This window comes from Falco naumanni, chromosome 2 (genome assembly GCF_017639655.2).
Source record: "Falco naumanni isolate bFalNau1 chromosome 2, bFalNau1.pat, whole genome shotgun sequence".
Lineage (NCBI taxonomy): Eukaryota > Metazoa > Chordata > Aves > Falconiformes > Falconidae > Falco > Falco naumanni.
The window spans coordinates 46,190,751-46,211,077 of NC_054055.1; the positions used below are offsets into that span (position 1 = coordinate 46,190,751).

The 20,327-nt window shown below is 40.2% G+C and overlaps 1 protein-coding gene across 1 annotated transcript in view; it reads right to left on the reverse strand.

Moving 5' to 3' along the window:
- The window catches only part of TBC1D4 (TBC1 domain family member 4), a 117,334-nt gene that overhangs the window by 26,616 nt on the left and 70,391 nt on the right, over positions 1–20,327 (reverse strand). The window contains 9 exon segments of the mRNA XM_040584212.1: positions 4,371–4,468; positions 4,470–4,598; positions 5,610–5,684; positions 9,093–9,212; positions 9,838–9,948; positions 10,752–10,843; positions 12,686–12,818; positions 15,383–15,487; positions 19,066–19,155. Coding sequence (XP_040440146.1) covers positions 4,371–4,468; positions 4,470–4,598; positions 5,610–5,684; positions 9,093–9,212; positions 9,838–9,948; positions 10,752–10,843; positions 12,686–12,818; positions 15,383–15,487; positions 19,066–19,155 — 953 coding nt within the window.

Genomic DNA, 20,327 nt, shown 5'->3' on the forward strand with positions numbered 1-20,327 from the left:
ACAAATTCAAGATTAAATGTTGTCAGAAACCTGTACACTGTAAAAGCTAAGTAGAAACAGGGTGGTCTTCTGGGAATTACTCCTAATTTGAAGATCAACCCACCTTGCAGTTCAAAACTTCATTATAATGAAACACAGTACCTTGACCAGCATACAAAACCAATTCCAGTAAGGGTTATAGCCTCAGAAATTTCAGCTTGGAATTTGCTGGCATTATAGTACAGTTTTAGTACAATAAATCAATACCTACATTCCCCAAATCCAGAAAGCTAGGTTTAATGGGATCCAGCTGTTTGTACAAACTGACCTGGGCATGAGCTCAGCTTGGACCAAGCCTGCTAACTGATGGGAACACAGAAGCAAAGTTGGACTGGAACCCAAATAAGAGGTAGTCTGTAAGAGACAGGTTTTGGGGTTGGTTGGGGTTTTTTGTCCATTTCTCTGCACACCCTAGTGTGTGCTCATCGGTTTCTTTAAATTCAGCTTTCATAATTCACCTGCTACTTAGCCCAGTGCTACCACAGCATAGTAGGGAACGGAAAATCTAAGCATCCCATGCACTCATACAGTAACTATTACTGGACACAAGGATTAGAACAGGCGATATTAAAAGCCTGCTTCTACACTGGACAAGATGGCAATCTCTCCTCTCAAATTTCAGAAACTTACACTGCTTATTGCTTATTCCTTATTCATTTGAGCTGGGGTAAAAAGGTGGGGTCATCTTAAAGTGACTCTGCCTTCAAAACTGTGAAATATTTTGAAGACTGGTTTTGGAAACACCTCTGAAAATTAATGATTAATTTACATTATCCCTGTATTAGAAAGTGAATTTGGACAATTTACCGTTTACTTCTTAAAAGCTGTGGGATTGCAGGGGAGTGGAAGGTGGTGAGGGGCAGGGCCAGCAGGCATCCTGCCATGAAGGCTATACAGTCACCTTCCTGTAAGGATCTATCACCTTATTCCACCTATATACAAGATTATTCTGCTGGAAGGACCTAAACTGTAGAATTTTCCCACTAGGTGTTTTGTAATTATGTCTACATCACAGTTTTTGGCTGCATGCTGTACACCAATAACAGATTGTCTCTTTCTGATGTTACTCTTTCAAATGTTAAGTGAAATCAACGTACAATAAATTGTGCTTAAGGAGATGATACATACTTTGTATTTGTTCTAACACATGTATTATTAGAGATTAACTAACCTAAACTGTACCTTAGAATCACGTTCAGGTCAACTGCCTTTTGCATTAGTTTGTATATTTACATGATTTCTTACACTCTACCCTAAAAATGAAGATGACAAACTAATCAGTGTTTAATGAAATTGTGCTCCACAAGATGAAAAAAATATCTTTAAGCACCACTAAAAACTTTTACATCCATCTCATACAACGGAAATCCCAGATATTAGAGTCTAACACACCCAGAATCCAGATCTCAACACTTGTTTTCGGTAAGAATGTAAGCTACTGTTATTTTTCCAGGGAGAAACAGTCACAAAAGCACCTTCTAGAATTCCACAGTCTTCTGTTGTGAATGATTAGGGGAGAGCTACACTCAGAGATGAAGGGTACCAGAAACACGAGTAGTTCAGTGAACAAGGACAGACTGATGAAGGAAAAAGGAGTGGTCATTGACAGAAGAGGAATAGAAAGGCCAACTACTGGCAAAAAAAGATCAAGAAGTTCAAAACTACGGCTCCACCTTATTCACTACAGGCCTACTTCAGAAAAACAACCCATATGCAGCTTCCTCAAGCACTGTCCTGAAGGAGAGCCTCCTCTTACAGTAAAAAGTAGTGTGACTTCCACTCAGACACTGTCTTTCACACTGATGTCAGGAAGCCCTTCCTGCACTTCGCTTCTTCCCCACTCCTCTTCGATTGGAATATATTTGCTGATTCTCTCTAAACATCTCACATCACAGCTAGTATCACCCAGCTGTTTTTGGCATTTCCCCTTCCTCAGGCACAGGCATCCCACATTAGTACTGCACACTCGTCACACTGCTTTTTTCTTATTTTCAGATACCAATGATCACAGCAACACATGCTGGTTTGCATTCAGCAGAGAAAGCATTAAACTGGCGTGACACTCCTAAAAAACACTGCATTTCAAGCAACAAACCAATGCAGCAGATTTGCAACACTGCAACAGAAACAGGTCAAAGCTACAAGATGTTAGCAGACAAGCCTCTATTTTTAACAGGCTTTTTTGGCCAAAAGCCTATTCGCCCATTTGCATCAAGTACTTAGGAAGTCTGTTAGAAATGCAGGATCACAAGGCAGAGTGGGAGAGATCCCATGTGCTGCACTGCACTTGGAATCCTGATCTTAAGCTGGTGGCACTGAAGAACTAGGAAGTATACAACACTCTCACCTCTTGGAGAACTGGCTTTCCGAGTGCTGGAGCAACCTTCCTGAGCCCTGGTATAAGGTTTTCAGGAAGGAAGGGGCAGAGACAGAGGAAGGGAGACCAGGTGACGCAGATTCATTTTCATTGAGAGTGTGCCAAACCCCGACAACAGGGCTGTGCAGGCAACAAGAGAACATAGCAGATGGGTCAGCATGTATTCGGACACAACAAAAAAACATTCAGATTAAAGATACTGGCCAAGAACCTCATCTTGGCTTATAGGAACTTTGTTTCCCAGAAGATAAAATGTACCAAATGCACTGCTGGGCAGTTTCCCTGATGATACTGATTTTGCTGTTACAGCTGATTTCTTTCAGGAAACATTTAAATGACATTGCAGGAAAAGGCAGACCACCTTATTTCTTTAGCCGTGTTTATTCTCAAAGTAAACTCAGAAAAAGAGTCCCTGAAATGTACAGAAAATATCCTTAGAAACCTGTTTCCAATAACATGAACCACTTTGTTTCTTCCATTCAGTTTCCTCTTGCTTTTGTAAATAACATGTATTGCTAGAACACATTAGAGATCATTTAAATGCAATATTTTTGGATTTTTTTTTTGTGAAGTGTTTAGTTTGTATGTTTAACTACTATACAGTAAAACATTATTTAGTGTTAGTAACAAGCTGGGGGGGGGGGGAGCATAAAAATAAATTAAGTTTCTTTTACTTAACACTTTTGATGAATCCTCAATAGGAAAGGAGAGAAGGAAAAATCCCAGCCTAAAACCAAGTTGCTACAAACTGTTTTGACTGAAAATCTGCTGATGATGCCGCTTAATCAGCGACTTCTTAAAAAGTTAATACAAAGAAGTGAAGTCAGCAAGTCCTTCAGTTTGAACTGCCAGGGTTTCCTGTTTGTGTACAACATGGTCAGTGGGGAAAAAAAAAATAACCAAAGTTTATTTCAGTAAAAACCACAGTATTTATCTTTTCAGAAACACAATGTAACAAAGCTACTTCAAGGCTAGTTTCTTACCCTTCAACCCCCTCCATTCTCTTAAACAGAATAAACTTTTTTGCCTTTCTCTGCAAGCTGGTGCAGCATTCACACTGATCTAGACATGAAAGGGGAGAGAAATTATTGTTTCTAACCATTTTTAGAAAGAGCCCACAAAAAGCAGAATTGCAGCCAAGTACTGAAACAGACAAGTGGTTTGGAGAAAGGGCTCCTCTAACAGAAAATAAAAAAAATCAGCTCATTTGGGCCTGAATCTTGTAAAGGTACCAGCGTTTGCATGGTCACTTACTGCAGGCAGCCAGGATGGAGGCAGAAAAAGAAAGCAGAGCCAGAGGCCCCCAAGGAGCTGCGGGGACCCCTTCTGGCTGAGCGAGGGAACCCCTGAGGGAACGCTCCTCCACTTGGCAGCTGGAGAGACTCCAAAAAGGAAGAGGAAAGAAGTTACAGAGGGAAGCTCTGGAGAAAGGCAAACAAGGAACTGGCATGCCTGACAGTTCAGCGGACGTGTGTAATCCGTAAGCCCTTTTGTGAGGCTCCTCACCAGCTCCAATTCTCGACACACTCCCTGGGAACTTTGGCTAACACAGTGATGGACGCGTGAAACTGTCAGTGCCTTTTTCATCCTGGCATGAAACCATCAGGCTACCATCTCCACATCTAAAAGCAGTGAAGACCTCTTCTCCAAAGGGCCTGACTTCCAACACTGCCAAAAAGGCTCAGCTCGGAGGTGACAAATAAATAGTTCGGTGCCGGCATCCCACCTGATGATCAATTCACTGGATTGATGCTTCCCTTGAACCATTAATGTTGGGATTAGTGAGTTACTGCAAAGCACCAAACTCTCCGTGGCAGAGAAGACGGATGAAAAGAAAAATAAATAAAACCCAGAGCAGTGCAGGAACAGCTCCCGTAAGAAGGCACGCGGGTGAGGCTCGCGTACTGAAGCGGCATGGGGGAGCAGGCGCACGGCGCGGCGTGCCCCGACTCACCTTGTCGCCTCGACGCAGCTCTGCCGCAGCAGCGGGGACCGGGCGCTCTGCGACCTCCCGTTCTGGAAGGTTATCCTCCGCCGGGTGCTGGAGGGGGGGGTGGCTGAAGGTGTGCGCGCGCCTCCTGAACTGGGGGGAGTCCGAGCCTTCCTCTGGAAACGGCTGCCAGGCCGAGGACACGGGGGACGCCGGAGGAGTAGCTGGTGGGGAATCACCCGGCGAAGCGTCCTGAAAGGAAGTGCTGGTGGTGTGAGGCCCGCGGCTCAGCGCCCTGCCAGAGCTCTCGCCTAGCCCCACCGGCTGCGTGCCGCATCAGGGCACCAAAGCCTCTCCCCCTTCTTGGTCGTGGCCTATTGTATGCTAATTATCACCAAAACCAGACATCCTTTGATAATGTACTCAAAGCCAGTAGCATCCTTCTTTAAAAAAAAAAAAAAAAAAAAAAAAAGAGGAGGGAGGAATGTAAATGTATATGCAGCACAAACAACGTACTAATTACTCTGGGCATCCTCTCCCAGGGATCAGCATTCCAGCTACCGGACTTCTGGCTCTTTCAGGAAAATACAGGAATTGAAGAGACTAGGGAAACTGCTTTCAGCTAGTTCCCTCGACATATCGTGAGCATACTTCCTGTACCGTCAGAAAGATATCCTGGAAGACAGGCTGTTATTGCACAGCCAGTTTGTGAGCAACTGTAGCAGGAAAACCATAATAGAATCTTCACCTCTTGGGAAAACCACCAACCAATCCTCACGTGAGGTAAAACATTAAAAACAGGAAACAAAAAGAAAGTGAACAGAGTTCCGCCCGCTCGCCCCCATACAGCATCCCCAACAGCTGGTTTTAGGTCAAAAATTCTTACTTCCCTAAAGCAACTGTTACTTACAGAAGGGATTCTTCACCTTCAGAGCATTTCCTTTTGTTGAGATAACGAGGTGTTTTTAATTACTTCAGTGAAACAAGGCAGAAGCTGACAAGAAACTCCCTGCTTTTTGTAGAGGCGAGGGAAGTGTAGAAAAACAGGACTGGCAGTCAAACAGCAGATTAAACTGAAGCTTCAAGTCAACATACATGCCAGCGTTCTCACACCATCCACCTCCCAGTGGAAACTCTTACTTGAGTTTTGTAAATTGATGTGCTTTGTCCTGCTTCCCTTAAATCAAAGCAGACTGCCGTATCTATGCTTCATTAACGCTCACGTATAAAAACGTGCCAATTTTAACTAAGCGCTTTACGTACTTTGTCAGAAGCAAGGCTGTTGCAGCGCTCAAAGCTGTCCACGCTTCCCAGGCGGCCTCGCATCCTGTTGGCTCCCTGCAAGAAAAAAAGGTAAGTAATTTAACCTGGTCTTTTTCCTCTTTCTGAAGGTTAAGCCAAGATGGCAACAGCCATGCAGGTGAACAAAGGACAGTTCAGGCACATGACACATTTGACATAAGATGACAGATCACAGGGTAAGCACTGGATTTTACAAGCAGTGGCATCTTTAGCTGGCAAAACTGTATCTTCTACCCTTTCTCCCAAGAGCTCTAAACTTGCAGCTCTGTTGTTCGAAGCAACTGAGTATTTCCTGATCTATTTGAGGTAAAACAGCCGACTTCAAAAAGCTCCAGACTTCAGTACTGTGCATGCACTGCAGCTAACAGATGCATTTGACATACTACAATCTCAGCAGAGTTTACTCCGTATCTACATATTTCAGACAAATTAAGTACAACCGGGCAGAAGTAGTGAAAGCACTAAATGTCCTCTGGCTGCAAATCCAACCAAATAGTACCGGATACAAACAAGACTTTCCAGTTATACTGCAGATAAACCCAAGGCAAATTTGCTAAAACCTAGTGTTAGCAGATCTTTCCTGAACTTGTTAACAGCTACGTGGTTTCACAGGAAGAGGCAATAGAGCCACAATACTTTTGACTACCTTCCACTCCTAACTTTAACTCCCATTAAATGTTGGTGATGGATGCTGTTGGGACACTTCCATCTGCTGAAGCAAGTTGCTTTCAGTACTTTATCTGGGAAAAATAGTCTAGGTTTTGGGAAAACTATCAGCAGTATTTATTTAGCCTACTTTTTCCTGGCAAGGTTTATTTTCAAGACTTAGAGTGCCTTTTAAGTACTTTATCCCATTTAAGCTCATTACCCATGAATACACTGCCCTCTCTCTTCACTGACCCTTCACAATAAAACAAGAGCAAAGGATAACTTGGAAGTTTCTCACTAGCTTTAAAAACACACATTTTTGGCACTGTAAGAAGGGCTTTCTCGTTCAGAAAAAAGCAACAGAAAATGTTAGTGCAGCATGGGCTGGAAGAAATCTGTTCATGAGGTCAAACAGAGGTTATATTTATTTTTCTAAGGTACCTCATTAGGAAGCCACTGCCTGTTTTCAGTTCAAACCTGACAAAAATAAGATCAGTCCAGCAAAACAAACAAGTAACAAAGTGACATTCCTCTGGGCCTATGTGAAGCCAGAGCACAGAACCCAGCATGTTTCCCTATGGTGAGCAGTGAGCAGCTACTCCTTCAAGTAGCTTCAAATGTCACTTGATGCTATTTACCTAGTTAAGATGCCATCCACTTAAAGTGTTCCTATATATCTGGTTACTACATACTTATTTCTAGTTTTGCTAAGATTGAGGCTGCATCTCTCCCCCACATATTCTGACTTTTACTTTTTACTGAAATGTTTTCATCTACAAAAAGATGCCAAATGCCAACTTAAACAAACAAACAAAAACCAAACAAAACTGAAAGTTCTTGGTCTCTGTTACTAAATGTACTTTAAAATGAAGTTAAGTCATGCATAATTGCATCCCATTACATCAATACCATGTGATTTGCAGCTGATTTAAGGAGGGGAAAACCCACCACACCAATAGGTATTTGGTGCCTAAATACCTTTAGAAATTAGCCATGATCCATTGGGCTTGTTGTAATAGCTTGATGAAGAATGAGAACTATCGGAACTGCCACTGTCTAACATGTTTAAGCACATAACACAGTATATATGCACAGAGATACTCATTGTATATACCTGCTTTAATCAAATAATTAGTGGTTGAGCTGCACTATAAAGTATTTTTCTCGGTCTTGCATTGTGTAACCTTTAAATGGGTCTGCAAGGATGAACCCCTATGTGTATCACGATACTCTACTGCTGCTCCTGATCTATCGCAGCTTTAAGTTAAAGATGAGACAACCTTCCTCACAACTGCAAATCCACTTCTTAAAGAGCAAACTTAAAATGGCCCTAATCCAGACTCAGGTGTCCACTTCTCTTGAACTCAATCATGGACTGTACAGATCCTCATGCTATAACATGCAGTATGCTACAGTGGCCCCGGTGAGAAGAAACATACTATATCAAAACCAACAATATATAAGCAATTTCCCTTCAGATACTCAACTGAAGCCATCTAAGTGATTCTTCCTTGACATGACTGGAGTACTAGTATGTCTGTATATGTCAGGGCTGCTTTACTGGGTTGTTCCCAGTGATGAATGTCTGTCCCACAGCCACCACAGGGTTAATAACCCACTGGTCAGAGCTAGATCACTTTCCAGTCACATGCCCCTTTAGATGTGGAAAACAAATCAGACTCAGCACAGGCATGACTGTCACCATGTGATGATATTCCAGACTGCTGAAATTATCTGTATCTTTTGACCATCATTGCTCTCCACCCTCCCTCCTCCTCTCTCCATCCCCCACCCCTGCTTCAGACCAAGTCCCTAGAGTGTAAAACTTGCTGCACAACAGAGGTCAGATTTGACCAGGAGAGTTCTAATTCTAGCTTCAGTCCTAGATCAAATTCACACCTAACTGAAAGCTCTAAGCATTCTCCCTGGCAAATAATATTTTGCCTCCTTTACAGGGAACATCTGTGGCATCCTACATTTGTAGGTTACTTTATGGCATGCCTATGTAAGCTGCAGGACAAGTGCAACTTAGACCTTGATTCAGCATGGTACTTTTAAAATTACTAGCAGAAGGAACTTAATTTCACTGCTCCAAATTATATTTAAGCCTCACCATCCAGTATTTACAGCCCATCACACCTCCTCTGGAACAACATACTGGATCCCAGGCACCCAGCCTTCTTCACTTACTCCTCTATACACCTATTCTCCACTTTAATATAAAAAAGTTCCAGTAATTCTCTGCAATTCCACAACATACCTGGCTAGCAACAACTCACTTTTTAAGTCTACTGGTTTGGGTTTTTTTCCCCTGCAAAAGGACAACTTTGTTAATACTTTCTAAAGATTTTTAGTGATCAATAAGAGCAATTTTAGCCACGAGCAGTAAGGCATTATTTCACAGAACAGAAAGATTTCCCATTTATGCAGGCACATTTATTCACACTTTCAAAAAATAAGATAAAATGTCTCTTTATGGGATCATGTAACCATCCTGATTGATGTTTTTTATTCTGAAGCAACGCATCCGATAATGCTCAGCTAATCTCTTGCCACCTACAATGAACCTATTCAGAAAGTTGCCCTTTTTCCTATGTATGTGTGGGCTTACATAAACTTTCTAGCACAGCTAAGTCACTATCAACCCAGCTGTAACCCTCAGATTTCACAATATTGCCTCATTGAGTATTTATCAGACTGAGGCCAAAACCAAAAACAAAACAAAAAAATAATCTGCTAGGTCTTTACTGTCAAGGTTATCTGAGAGAGCTGCTGACAATGAGTTGTTAATCTTACCCTTGAGAAGATATTTTCCAGTGAGCTAGTCAAGGATTTCTTGGCCTTGTTTTTCAAAATGTCAAGTTTAAACCTGCCACCGCTCGTGGTGCCTTCTGGAATTGCACTGTTAGAAACAGTCTGTTGAAATAAGCAAGGGCACAATTCAGCTTTGGCAATTCTTTTTTGTAATCGCAGACCTCCAAAGACCAGAGCTGAACCAAGTTACATAATAAACAACGTATCCTTGGCCTTCATTATAAAGAACAGCACAAACAAAAAACCCCACACCCCCTAAAACACAAACGCATAAAACCCCACAGTTAAAAGCACATTCCATCCCTAAAGACTATCTTGCAAAAGCATATCAATTTAACAGTACTGTCACCCATTCTCTTTGCTAGATTAAGTTTGTAGTTTAAACTGAAACTAATGCCCTCTTCATCCCTATTCTCCCTAGAAATAACTGTTTGGGAGTGGGGATCAGGGAGAACAAAAAAGGACAGAAGAGGTATCCGCACACAGTAAGGAAATCTAGACCTAAAAATAATTGCTTGTCTTTCTTCCCTCCTTTTGTGCCCCCCAAACTTAACAAAACACAAGCATGCCACTATAAATCAAATTAATTGTCTTTCACAGTCCTCTCAATTACAATACCCAGCTTCAGCTATCCCTAATGAACTCTAGCAGTGGCCCTGATAAAATTGCAGGTTGCATTATAACAGGGTGGGAGGAAGGAGAGGAATAATACAAAAATAAGCTTTACCGATGGTGCTTCACCAATGTGAACATGCATTTTCTGCTTAGTTTCACAGAGCTGGCGCAGATGCAAGATCACAAGTTCATTTTCTTCCTGGTCACTGTCAGGCTTCATTTTCTGTCAGTAACAGCAAAGAAGAGAATAAAGTTCTTTCAAGTCATGATTTGCTTATTTTCCCTTACATACGTATGTATTCTTTGAAATTAGTATACCAATATGCCAGATGCTACGGCATACTATTAGTATGCCAAATTGACTACTCTTTGTGTGCCTTCGTACTCCTGAGCAGAACAGACCAAGACTTTCCACATGGAAAAATGTTACAGGCTGTGGAGGGGAGGGAGCCTTACGCCCACACATTTTGTTTTCTGAGGCTGTCTGCCATTCTATAGCCTTATAAATGGAGTAAGGAACACAGGAAAATCAAACAGCCACTCCCTTCTTCAGGGAATGAGCTAGGGATGAGCATAGCCTTTGGAAGCCTAAATTATTGTATGCTTCATATACTTGAGTACACTTGCTTGCACCAGAACCTTGCCTCAGAGCAAGTCAAAAAAGGCAACTTCTGTAAAGGCCAGACACGTTCCCAGTATCTGCTTGTCTCATCTGCTCTCAACTCACTCCCCTAACAATTTTAAGTAGGGAAATGTGTTTACAGATGAAGAACTAAGCTCAGAAAAAAAAATACTCTGGGTATGAACACACAGCATCTCTGCAGACTTGGGAATCAAAACTTTTCCGACAGCAGTGTATCGCACATGAGGTTAGGTTGGAGCATGCTATTTCAGTATGATGTTTAGTGGAAAAATTAGTAAATTCTAGATCAGCTGCATAACAAACCAAACAATCAAAACCAAAACCATCTAGTCCATTTTATCATGGTCTTTTTCAAATTTGAAGAAGAGCTTCTAACATATTACCTGAACACGTTCAAAAATGTCTGCTTGCTCATTATCAGTTAGTGACGACAGATGTCTCTGAATTACAAGTTTGGCTCTTGGTGGATAGAGTCCTGAGAAAAGAAAGGAACATTAAAGCTTCTAGACTCTCAAATGATCTCTCAAAAAACTTTTGAAAACAATGATAGTAGAAGATTTAAGCCTTCATTTGAGTTGAAACAAGTTTAACATATAACAGCTGTATATCTGCAGTATACACGATACAAAATGCTTCAGGTTTTACTAAACCACATGGTTTTGTCTCCTTTCTTTAGTGGTAAAAACAGAACTAGCAGCAGCTAAGTGTCTGGCTCCTGTGTAAAAGGTTGTGCTCCCTACCCCGCTGATGTCTTCTGTCCTAGTGCCAAGAGATCACTGAAAGCTGGAAGCCTGACAACTGTACGGCAGAGGAGGAAAAGAGGAACAGATCAGGGATATAACCGGAGACATACTCAACACACAGGATCCTCCTAAGTTTTCAGGTGCTGTTAATTGAAAAACTTTGATGCATTTCTACGCAAGCAAATGGTATGGTACGGTCATACCAGAGAACTGAAGAGACTTAAAATCAAGAATAGCAAAAAAACAGTAAGAATAAAGGAAAGAATTCCTGATGTTTGATACAGGGCAATCATGGGGGAAAACAAAACCCCTGAATCAAATGAAGATACACAGGTCTTCCATCAAGGTAGATATCATTAACAGAAAACTGTAAAATCAGAACAGATAAAGATTTTTCCAAATTCATGAAGCTCTAGGTTGGATTATGATAAATTTCTACACTCTAAACAAAGCAGATGGATAAAAACAAAGGAACAGTAAAGTATGCCTTTTCAGTCACTAAGAACAAAGTTTATGAAACTATTATTGTGGTACTCAAGTTGTTGTCCTAGAAGAGATTTTATTTTAATACCGGATACTCATCCCAGGCTTGCAAGTACCTGTGTTCAAGATACTTACGCTGCCTTATAAAGAAGCCTCTACAGTTTTTCATTTACAGAGGACTTTCCCTGTTAAGTTTTATCACTTCTGAATATCTGTTGTTAAACGCAGAAAGTACTCTTCACAACCTAGCAGAATTTCGCTCCACCAAGATTTTATACTTCGCTTTTCATCCACCAGAGGGAGCTACGTACCTCATGAATGGGAGAACCGGCAACTGCCAGCACCATCATCACCAGGGCACAAGATAAAAGACTACTATAACATACTTGGGGTTTTTTTTGTACAACGCTTCGCAAGGAGACATAGTGGAGTGACTATAAAAATAGCATCCCGTTACTAATTATTTATTTTTTTAATTCTATCTTGTAAGATTATTTTTTTTTGCATGTGTTCTGGCATACCTCACTTCCAAAGAAACTACAAAGGTTTGTCTACTCGTATTTGAAGCCAGGTAATTGCCCTAACTTTCTTTATTGGTTATTAATCTCCTAACTCAATCATTTATTTCCCCATAATAGAACTAGGTTTTGAAGTGTGTAAGAGAAAAAACACAAAGAAGGAAAAAATAATTCCACACAGGAAAGAATAAACACAAGAAAGCAAGATCATTTTTGATCAGAACTGTCTTTTTATGACTCATTTTGAAAGCCTGCACCTTCGGGAAAAAAAAAAAATAAAAAAAAACAAATGGAAGGTGAACTGGTGGATTTTTCTGCACTGCTAAAAATTTAAGAGAGGTATGATGATGAAAGAGTATGTATCTATAACAGAAGCTATACTGCATTCAGTTGCGGGATCATTACTGCAATCACCTCCACTTGATTACAGAGAGTGCAAAGGATGGTTAGAATTGCTTATTGGGATTCTTTTCCCTCTGTCCTTATATCGCTTAAGTTGAAAGCACTGGCTAACATAATTAAAATTCTAGACTAATCAGAAAAACACAATTAGAAAATAAACTCAGCTGCTACCTTCAATTCTTTCACAAAGTTTGTGCAATGAATGCATAGGGCAGGCCTCACACAGTTTAACCTGCGTCTTGGCATTTTGCAGAGCTGCAGCAGTGCTAAAGGCTTGTTTCAGGGTTAGCATTACCTCATCAACCTATAGAGGAAGGAGGGAAAAGAGAGTATATAAACAAAAATGCATGCCATATATGTCAAATTAGATTTATAAATCACATCACAGAGAGGTGCTTTATAATCAAAATAAAACCTTTTGCTGTCTTCTAAAGAGATCAAGGTTGAATTTCCAGCTTTTTACCTTTTCTGTGGATGCTCACCATTCTTCAAGTTCAGCCAGACAGTGTAATTTTGAGTATCTATCTGCTGCTGCTGCCCAAGCTTACTGGGCAGGCAGCTGCTGTTTTAAGAAGCTGCAAGTGGGAATTTTTGGCTTGAATATATGCTGGCTAAATAAAAAGCATTAATTTCTTTTTCCTTAGCTTCACGTTTCTCCTGTAAACTGCACATGCTCCCTCTGAATGATTTGCTTCCTACCACTGCATCATTTTAGCGCAAAATCCCACAGATTCATCCCGCTGGCAGACGGGAGCTTCCCACAGCAGTTCACTTTTCTCCAGGCTACTAAACTGGCTACCAGCTTCATTACAATCACCAACTTACCTTTAAGTGCTTTGCAGTCTGCCCTGATCTTTACCACTAACACAAACACAGTGGTGCTATGTTCCCACACAACAGCAGTGGAAAAGCTCAAACTTTCATGTAAGAGAGGTCAAGGTGACAGTGTTTCTCCACACTCATCCAAATACACTCCCAGACCTTATACACAAAGCACTTGGAGTTCCCTGTCTGTATTTTAGAGGAATACAATGCTTACTAAGAGCTGGTCACTTGAGTCTTTGAACTAGCACGGAAAAAGGGAGACAACAGCTTGATGACAATCTTAGGAAAGAAATTAGTATTCTACTGCCAAATCATATCCTTGCTTTTACCTGTTGGGTTTTTTTATAAGCAGGAAGTAGAAAGCTGAAATAAATATTTGAGACCAAAATCATGTAGTCTGACATTGAAAACAAAGACTTTTTTTGAGTGTCTTTCACCTGGGTGGGGGCAGGGGGGCCTTGACTGTGGATATTTGATTTAGTTTGTGTCCCAATACATTTAGGTTTTGAGGTTTTTTACCTTTTTTTTTTTTTTTTAACCCCAGTTTTAAGCACTACCAGGAATTTCTGGGTGCTCCCTCTTTAGCAATGAAGCAGGGCATTGAACAGTGAATATCCATCTTGCAATACAGACTGATAAATTTTTAGAGTTGGTAACAATGCCTCTCAAATAAGATCCACAGTACAGTGCTAAGCATATGGATTATGACTACACTAAAATCATGAGAACTGTAGCACAGACTGTAGCTAGGTTTAGAGCGAACATACACAAGCCTGGTGCCATAGCCTGCCTGGCAGCACAGAATTTGGAAAGCATTAGGTTTTACAGCTCTGCCCTGCCACAATCCAACTGCCACTGGGGTCCAAGCAACTGCACCTGGAAGTAGCTCAGGAATGTTCATTTCATATTGCAATGTGGGCATACTCACACACATCAGTACTAGAATACGTGAGGAGGTTCATAAATACATGGTTTCTTTATACACCACATTTTTAGTCTTTGAATTATGCATGGTCAGATTTATCAGTAGGTCAGATGTAACATTCTCTGTTAATACAGAGTCGGAGCTGATTTCATAAGAAGCTCTCATACTGACAGAAGTGCAGCCTCAGCTACTATTGTACATCTAGGGCCGTTAGCTGTTGGAAGTTTTATTAATGTAATCTATTCACTCTCAAGCTAGTCAATGGATTAACAAATTACATGTTCAGCTAGCTAGAAGGGTTTTAAGATTAGCTGAAAAAGAGTTAGCAGCTGTTAGCACAGGCATCAGGAACAAACATGTTTCGGAACAGAAAAAAACAGAAACCAGCTTCTTTTTAAAGTGTCAGAGCTTTAAAATAAAAATGTAGTAGCTAAAATGATTTCCTTGTTTGCATCTCACATCATTAAGCTAAGCTACCTTTATCAGTTAAATCACTGGCACCTGGAAGTTCAATAGACTGATATATATACTTTATCAAATGTCCAACTGACTTTTTTATAGCTACATACATCCACACATACTATGGTTTTCTTCTCTCACAAGATGCTGTTATTTTCTTCTCCTGAGGAATAAAACAGGCTACAGGTAAAATGATAAAGTCACATGCAGGCTAAAGACACACGCAGGATCAGCCAGTAGTTTAAACCCTACCCTGAAAAGTATGTTTGGGTTTTATCATCAGCTTTGTTACTCATCCAACGCATGTAATTACATGTTTAATGTGGAACCAAATGTCTTAATCATTAGAAATGCAAGAGTTACAATCAAATACAGAGCCCAAATACGCTCACAGTCTGCATGTGCAAACTCATCCATCTGGATTTTTTCTATATGTTCTTGATATATGCATCAGTGGAGTAGCAGGATATAGCTATATATGAACAGGATGTAGGTATTTCCTATTACATGTTTTCATATTCACAACTGAGGACTCACACCTGAGAAGACGTGACCACTGAGTCTCAGTTGACACAGCAGAATAACAGAGACTCCCATGGTTTAGGAAATGTCTCAGACATCCTCCGACGGAAAGGTCAGAATTGTTAATAAATACTCACCAGAGACTCACTTGCACACTGGAACACATAGCAAACATACTGGCTTAAGCCAGGTTCAACAGATTCCCGGCAAATGAAACCAAAGTGATCAACGTGTTTTATACCCTAAGAGAGTTTAAAAAAAACAGCATTAGTAGACTATTTCCTAAACAGGTTTTGCTTCCACAAATAGATAACAGACTCCAACACTTGCCAATACAAAAATTCGAGAAACTATGAACTCATACTCCTAATGATCTATTTTACCACTACAGCAGTTATCTTTCAAATTGCTTTTTGCATTTATTAGTTACATAAAGCTCTTTATACAATCAAACCAAAAGTTATACAGCAATAGACCTGGACCTGAATTTCTTCCATTAGGAAAATGGATTTTCAGGCAGCAAACTAAAGAGTCCTAGGTTGTATCTGAAATCATCTCTGCAGTTGAAAATGTACGTGATGAGCCCACACTAAAACATGGGACTGGACTAGCATCAAAGTAGCGACAGATCTTCACTTTCCTCTAAAGTAAGTTAGCACTACACCAAAAAGAGCAGGGAATGAGTGGTGGCATGCAAAATTCCAACCTAATTCTTAAATAAATTCTTCAAAACCGAGTTAGATACCAGAAGTTTCAAGACTTACTACACATTACTATTGATGTGTAGTATCAAGATCCTAGTCTAACTGCTTGACAGGGAACGTTGCCTTGCTGAAAACAGCACTGAGAAGATCAAAGAGAGTTGCTTCCTAAGAAGCACTATATTCCCAGTCTCAGTTCATGGAACATGACTCACTATTGTTAAAGCTTTTGCCAATATTTTTATCATCTGAGTATAGTAATAGTAGATTTTCTCCAAAAGAAAGCTTAATCCCTCAAGTCCAAATACAACAGAAGGCACAACTCAGTTGCTTGGATCCATCTCCAAAGAAAACACCTATATTGTAGAAAGAGGAGAAGAGGCAAAACAACTTGCTTGTCACTACAGAAAACACTCTAGACAAAACTGGTAATGCCGTACGTGACAGACTGAACATATTGTCACAGTACGCTGTAGTTTTTAAAAACAAATTTCCAAAAGTTGTATCTATGCTACTTAAACAAAACTTAACAAAGGTGCAGAGGGCATCTAAGATGGCACAAACTACATTAATTTACCACAGTCCATACTAATCCTGACTTAATTGAACTCATTTTCCTGTGACACATGAAGTCTTCAAAAGCATAAAATGAAAAAGAACAGACACATACACATATGTTGATCTATGTAACAGTGAAATGTTGCCTTCTGTTTTGCAAGGAGAACATTTACTCAAAACGGTTCAGTGCAATGCCAGTTCTCTGCTGACAGTGCTCCTGAACAAGTCTACAGCTGTCCAATTTCTCAGTCTCCACACAAGAACATTTGTGGGGGAGATGGACATGACACTTGCATCACTGAAGTGTAAATAGCACAGGACATTCCTCAATTAACAGTACCTCCATCACATTTCTTTAAGAGGGTGGCTGGACTTGTCATGCCAAAAGAGCAAAGTTTGTTGCTGTTCTGGGTTCCCTCAAGGTCAGCAAGGCTACAACAAAAAAACTTCTACAGCTGTCCGACACCTGAGCTTAGGCAGCAGACACAGGGATTTATCATCAATTATATTTGCTGCTTTGACAATTATATGGAGTGCGGATAATGAACTGAATGCAGCACATCAACCATACTTAAGCTATAGAATAAAAATACCTTTATTAGACCAGACTAAAATAATTCAGAATGCAAGCTGAAGGGAACATCTCCTTTTCATCATCTGCAAAGCTCAGAACAAACATTCCCAGGCTGCAGTCCCACAATATGCACTAAATCACTGCCCTATAAATACATAACGGAGGAGCCCTGTCGCTAGCACCGAAAAAAGTACTGATGGGGTTTATGCAACCAAATCTTTAGTCTTGAGCAAATAAATGTTTCATTTCTATTAAATAGAGGAAAAAAAAAACCCAACAATCCCTGACTTCTCTAAAGTAGCCATTCTGCATTAGAAAAAAACCCAAACAAAACCCCCACAGTATTGTTAGGGCCTGTTTGAGTTACTCAAGCATGCAAAATCACAAAAGCTTTGCTCCATATGAAAGCAAAGAGGTGTAGCGAAAAACTCCATCTCCAAAGCCTAACACACAGCATGACTTACACTATTTACTGGACACAGTTATTTTACTCGTCTGCCACGGTCTTCACCCCACTTTAAAATCAGTAGAACAAAGGTTGTCCCCACTTAGGACTGTTTTGTTTGACTATTATCAGTATGTATATGCAACCCAGGAGCCCAGTACATAAAGTTGAAGTGTCACTTTTATTCAGGGTAGTACCAAACAGCAGAAGACTTGAGACGTCTGCAAATTTTGCTTTCTGTACTACTGCTTTAATAATCTCTTTGATCTAGATTTATTATAAGGCTATTAATAAATACATCACTGTTTGATTATACTGTCCGATTCTATATTTGCACTTGATTTTTTTCTCTACCAAGCCCAATACAAATTGTAGTTAAACAGCAAAGTCTGTTTAAGGGCCTGGACCTTTAGTTGGTAGCTCAAGGCTCCACTTGAGTTAGAAGTACTGACCAGTTCTTAATTTGTATTGGCACTGGTAACACAGTCCTGCAAGAGCAGATTTACTAGCATTACAATGAAATACAGGTTTAAAGCATGCCAGGAAGTATACTTTAGACTACAATAATAACATTTAAGGAGGCCTGAAGTGATGCATGTGCATGGCGAATGAAAGAAGGCAATAAAGTAAGACTTGAAACCAGAAAGTGCCCAAAGAAAGCAAGTGATGAACAACAGCAAGATAGAAAGGTAAATCCCTTGGCCCTGGCATTTAATGTTACAAGACACATTTACTTATTACTAGACATAGCTAGTTTCACCTACTGCCATGTTCTCCAGAAGAAATGACACAGGTGAACTACTGTTGCTCTGGAAGGCTGATCTGATTCTCTCCTCCTTTCATTCCAGAGGCTTTCTGGAGTGCAGCTGCCCTGAAACAGCACACTCAGAGCATCCTAAATGGAGATTAAGCTACTTCCAAAATTATATCCAGTGCTCTTCCCAAAGCAGAACAGTTTATCTTTCGACCAATGATCGAAGTTGCCACTACCAGAGCTTAGACTGGTCATTTTGCATTCATCTTTTCTGTACTTAAGCTCTTTGGGAATCTCTTTGCATTATGATTGTGCTACCAGATGAGTGAAAGCACCAATTTGAAAAACAGCTCTCACTCCTGTAAGGGCAAATCAGTACTTCAAATCTGCTGCAAGTGTTCATGAAGCAATCACAGTTTAATATCCAATTTCTTCAGCTGTACTCCCACAAAAAGCAGACGATCAAACTTTGTGTAGGATCTGTATGTACATTAGCCACAACCACTCGAAATTCCCTCCTGTCTCCCACTTTTTTTTTTTTTTTTTTTTTTTTTTAAGGAGCCAATGGGGTCAAACAGCAATTTACTTACTTTCAGGGTAATTTAGATAGGATCAACTGGCTAAAACTGGCCTTTGACCCTGAATAAAGGAAAACGGCACAGAATGCTGAAAGAGAATTCTATGCTTCTTTTTTTCTGCTGCCTATAGACCAGCAAGGCAACCCAGCTAAAGAACAAAAAATTCCTTTTCTCCTGATGATCTACATATTGCTTCTTATTAATGCTTACCTGAGAACATGAGGAGATATCTTTAAAATTCTTTTCAAGCACAACAGATTTGGTGTCCGGACTGATGAGGTTAACTTCAAACCTTCCAACCTGGGGCAGGGGAAAATGAGGAGAAAAATAAGTCTAGTTTATGACTGTCTTGGAGGCACAACATTAACAGCAACAAAAATGTGACAATCTAGACCTTTCTTATTCACATACCTTCAGCACAACAGCTTACTCAGCAGCAGCAAGGGTGCCATAATTGAGTCTATGTTGAGTAAGAATATTTCAGCAAGAACAATACTCTCAGTTGAATAGGAAAAAGACTTGAAAAGAAAACAGCTCTCCCCCTCCTCCCCCCTGCCCCCCTTTCTTTTCAAGTTTATTTTTGTCCAAAGACCACATGTTTGACAGACCATACTAAAACATTTAGTAAACAATGTGGCTAAATTAAAAGCTGCAGGAAAAAACAGATTTTGAAGATTTTAATGTTTTTTTTAAACTATGCTATAGATCAGCTGAGAAACCATGTTGATCTTAAGGCAATACTTTTTGTTTTTGTAGTAATTCCAGACGAGAAAGGGTAGGTTTTGCAGCAAGCCATCTTTTAGCTTTCCCAAACTGCTTCTCAAGCCTATGGAACTTACTCCATAGACCTCAGGGAGTTTTTCAGCTAAATCCTTTTCATTACTAGTGATAGCTGTGGCTTTCTAAAGGGCAATGCATTCTCACTTCAGTTAACACTTCCCCAAGAGAATAAAAGACCAGAATGATCTTTAAAGCAAATGGAAAGACAAAACCCAGACATTTAGCCCCTTGTTATTTTAAGGTCCAAAGAGCTTTCCTTTTATGGGTCACCTCCTTTAAGTGTCCTTTTGTTTTCTTAATACACAAGCTCTGAAGATATCAAATGCACTTCGGGCAAGAGCAAAAATAACCAGGAGGTGTGAAGTAAGAAGCTTTCAGTGCAGAGATATTTGAGTACTCATCTGGGAAAGACATGCTGAACATTAATACAAATTATCATAAAGAGGATGGCCCAAACATAAGGCTTTCATAGTTTTATGTGAAGTTTTGTGCAATTAATAACACACACACAAAAGAGGATTTGTTCGGATGGAAGCCTTCATCCATCCTCTTTTTGAAAGAATACTCATTTTTTTCAGCTAGGTCCTAGATCTCACCAATACAGACAAACCAAAACTGCATATAAAATAATTATTTCCCTAGAAACTGTGATTACTGCACAAGTAATTCATTTTTCTGAAAATTTACCTGAG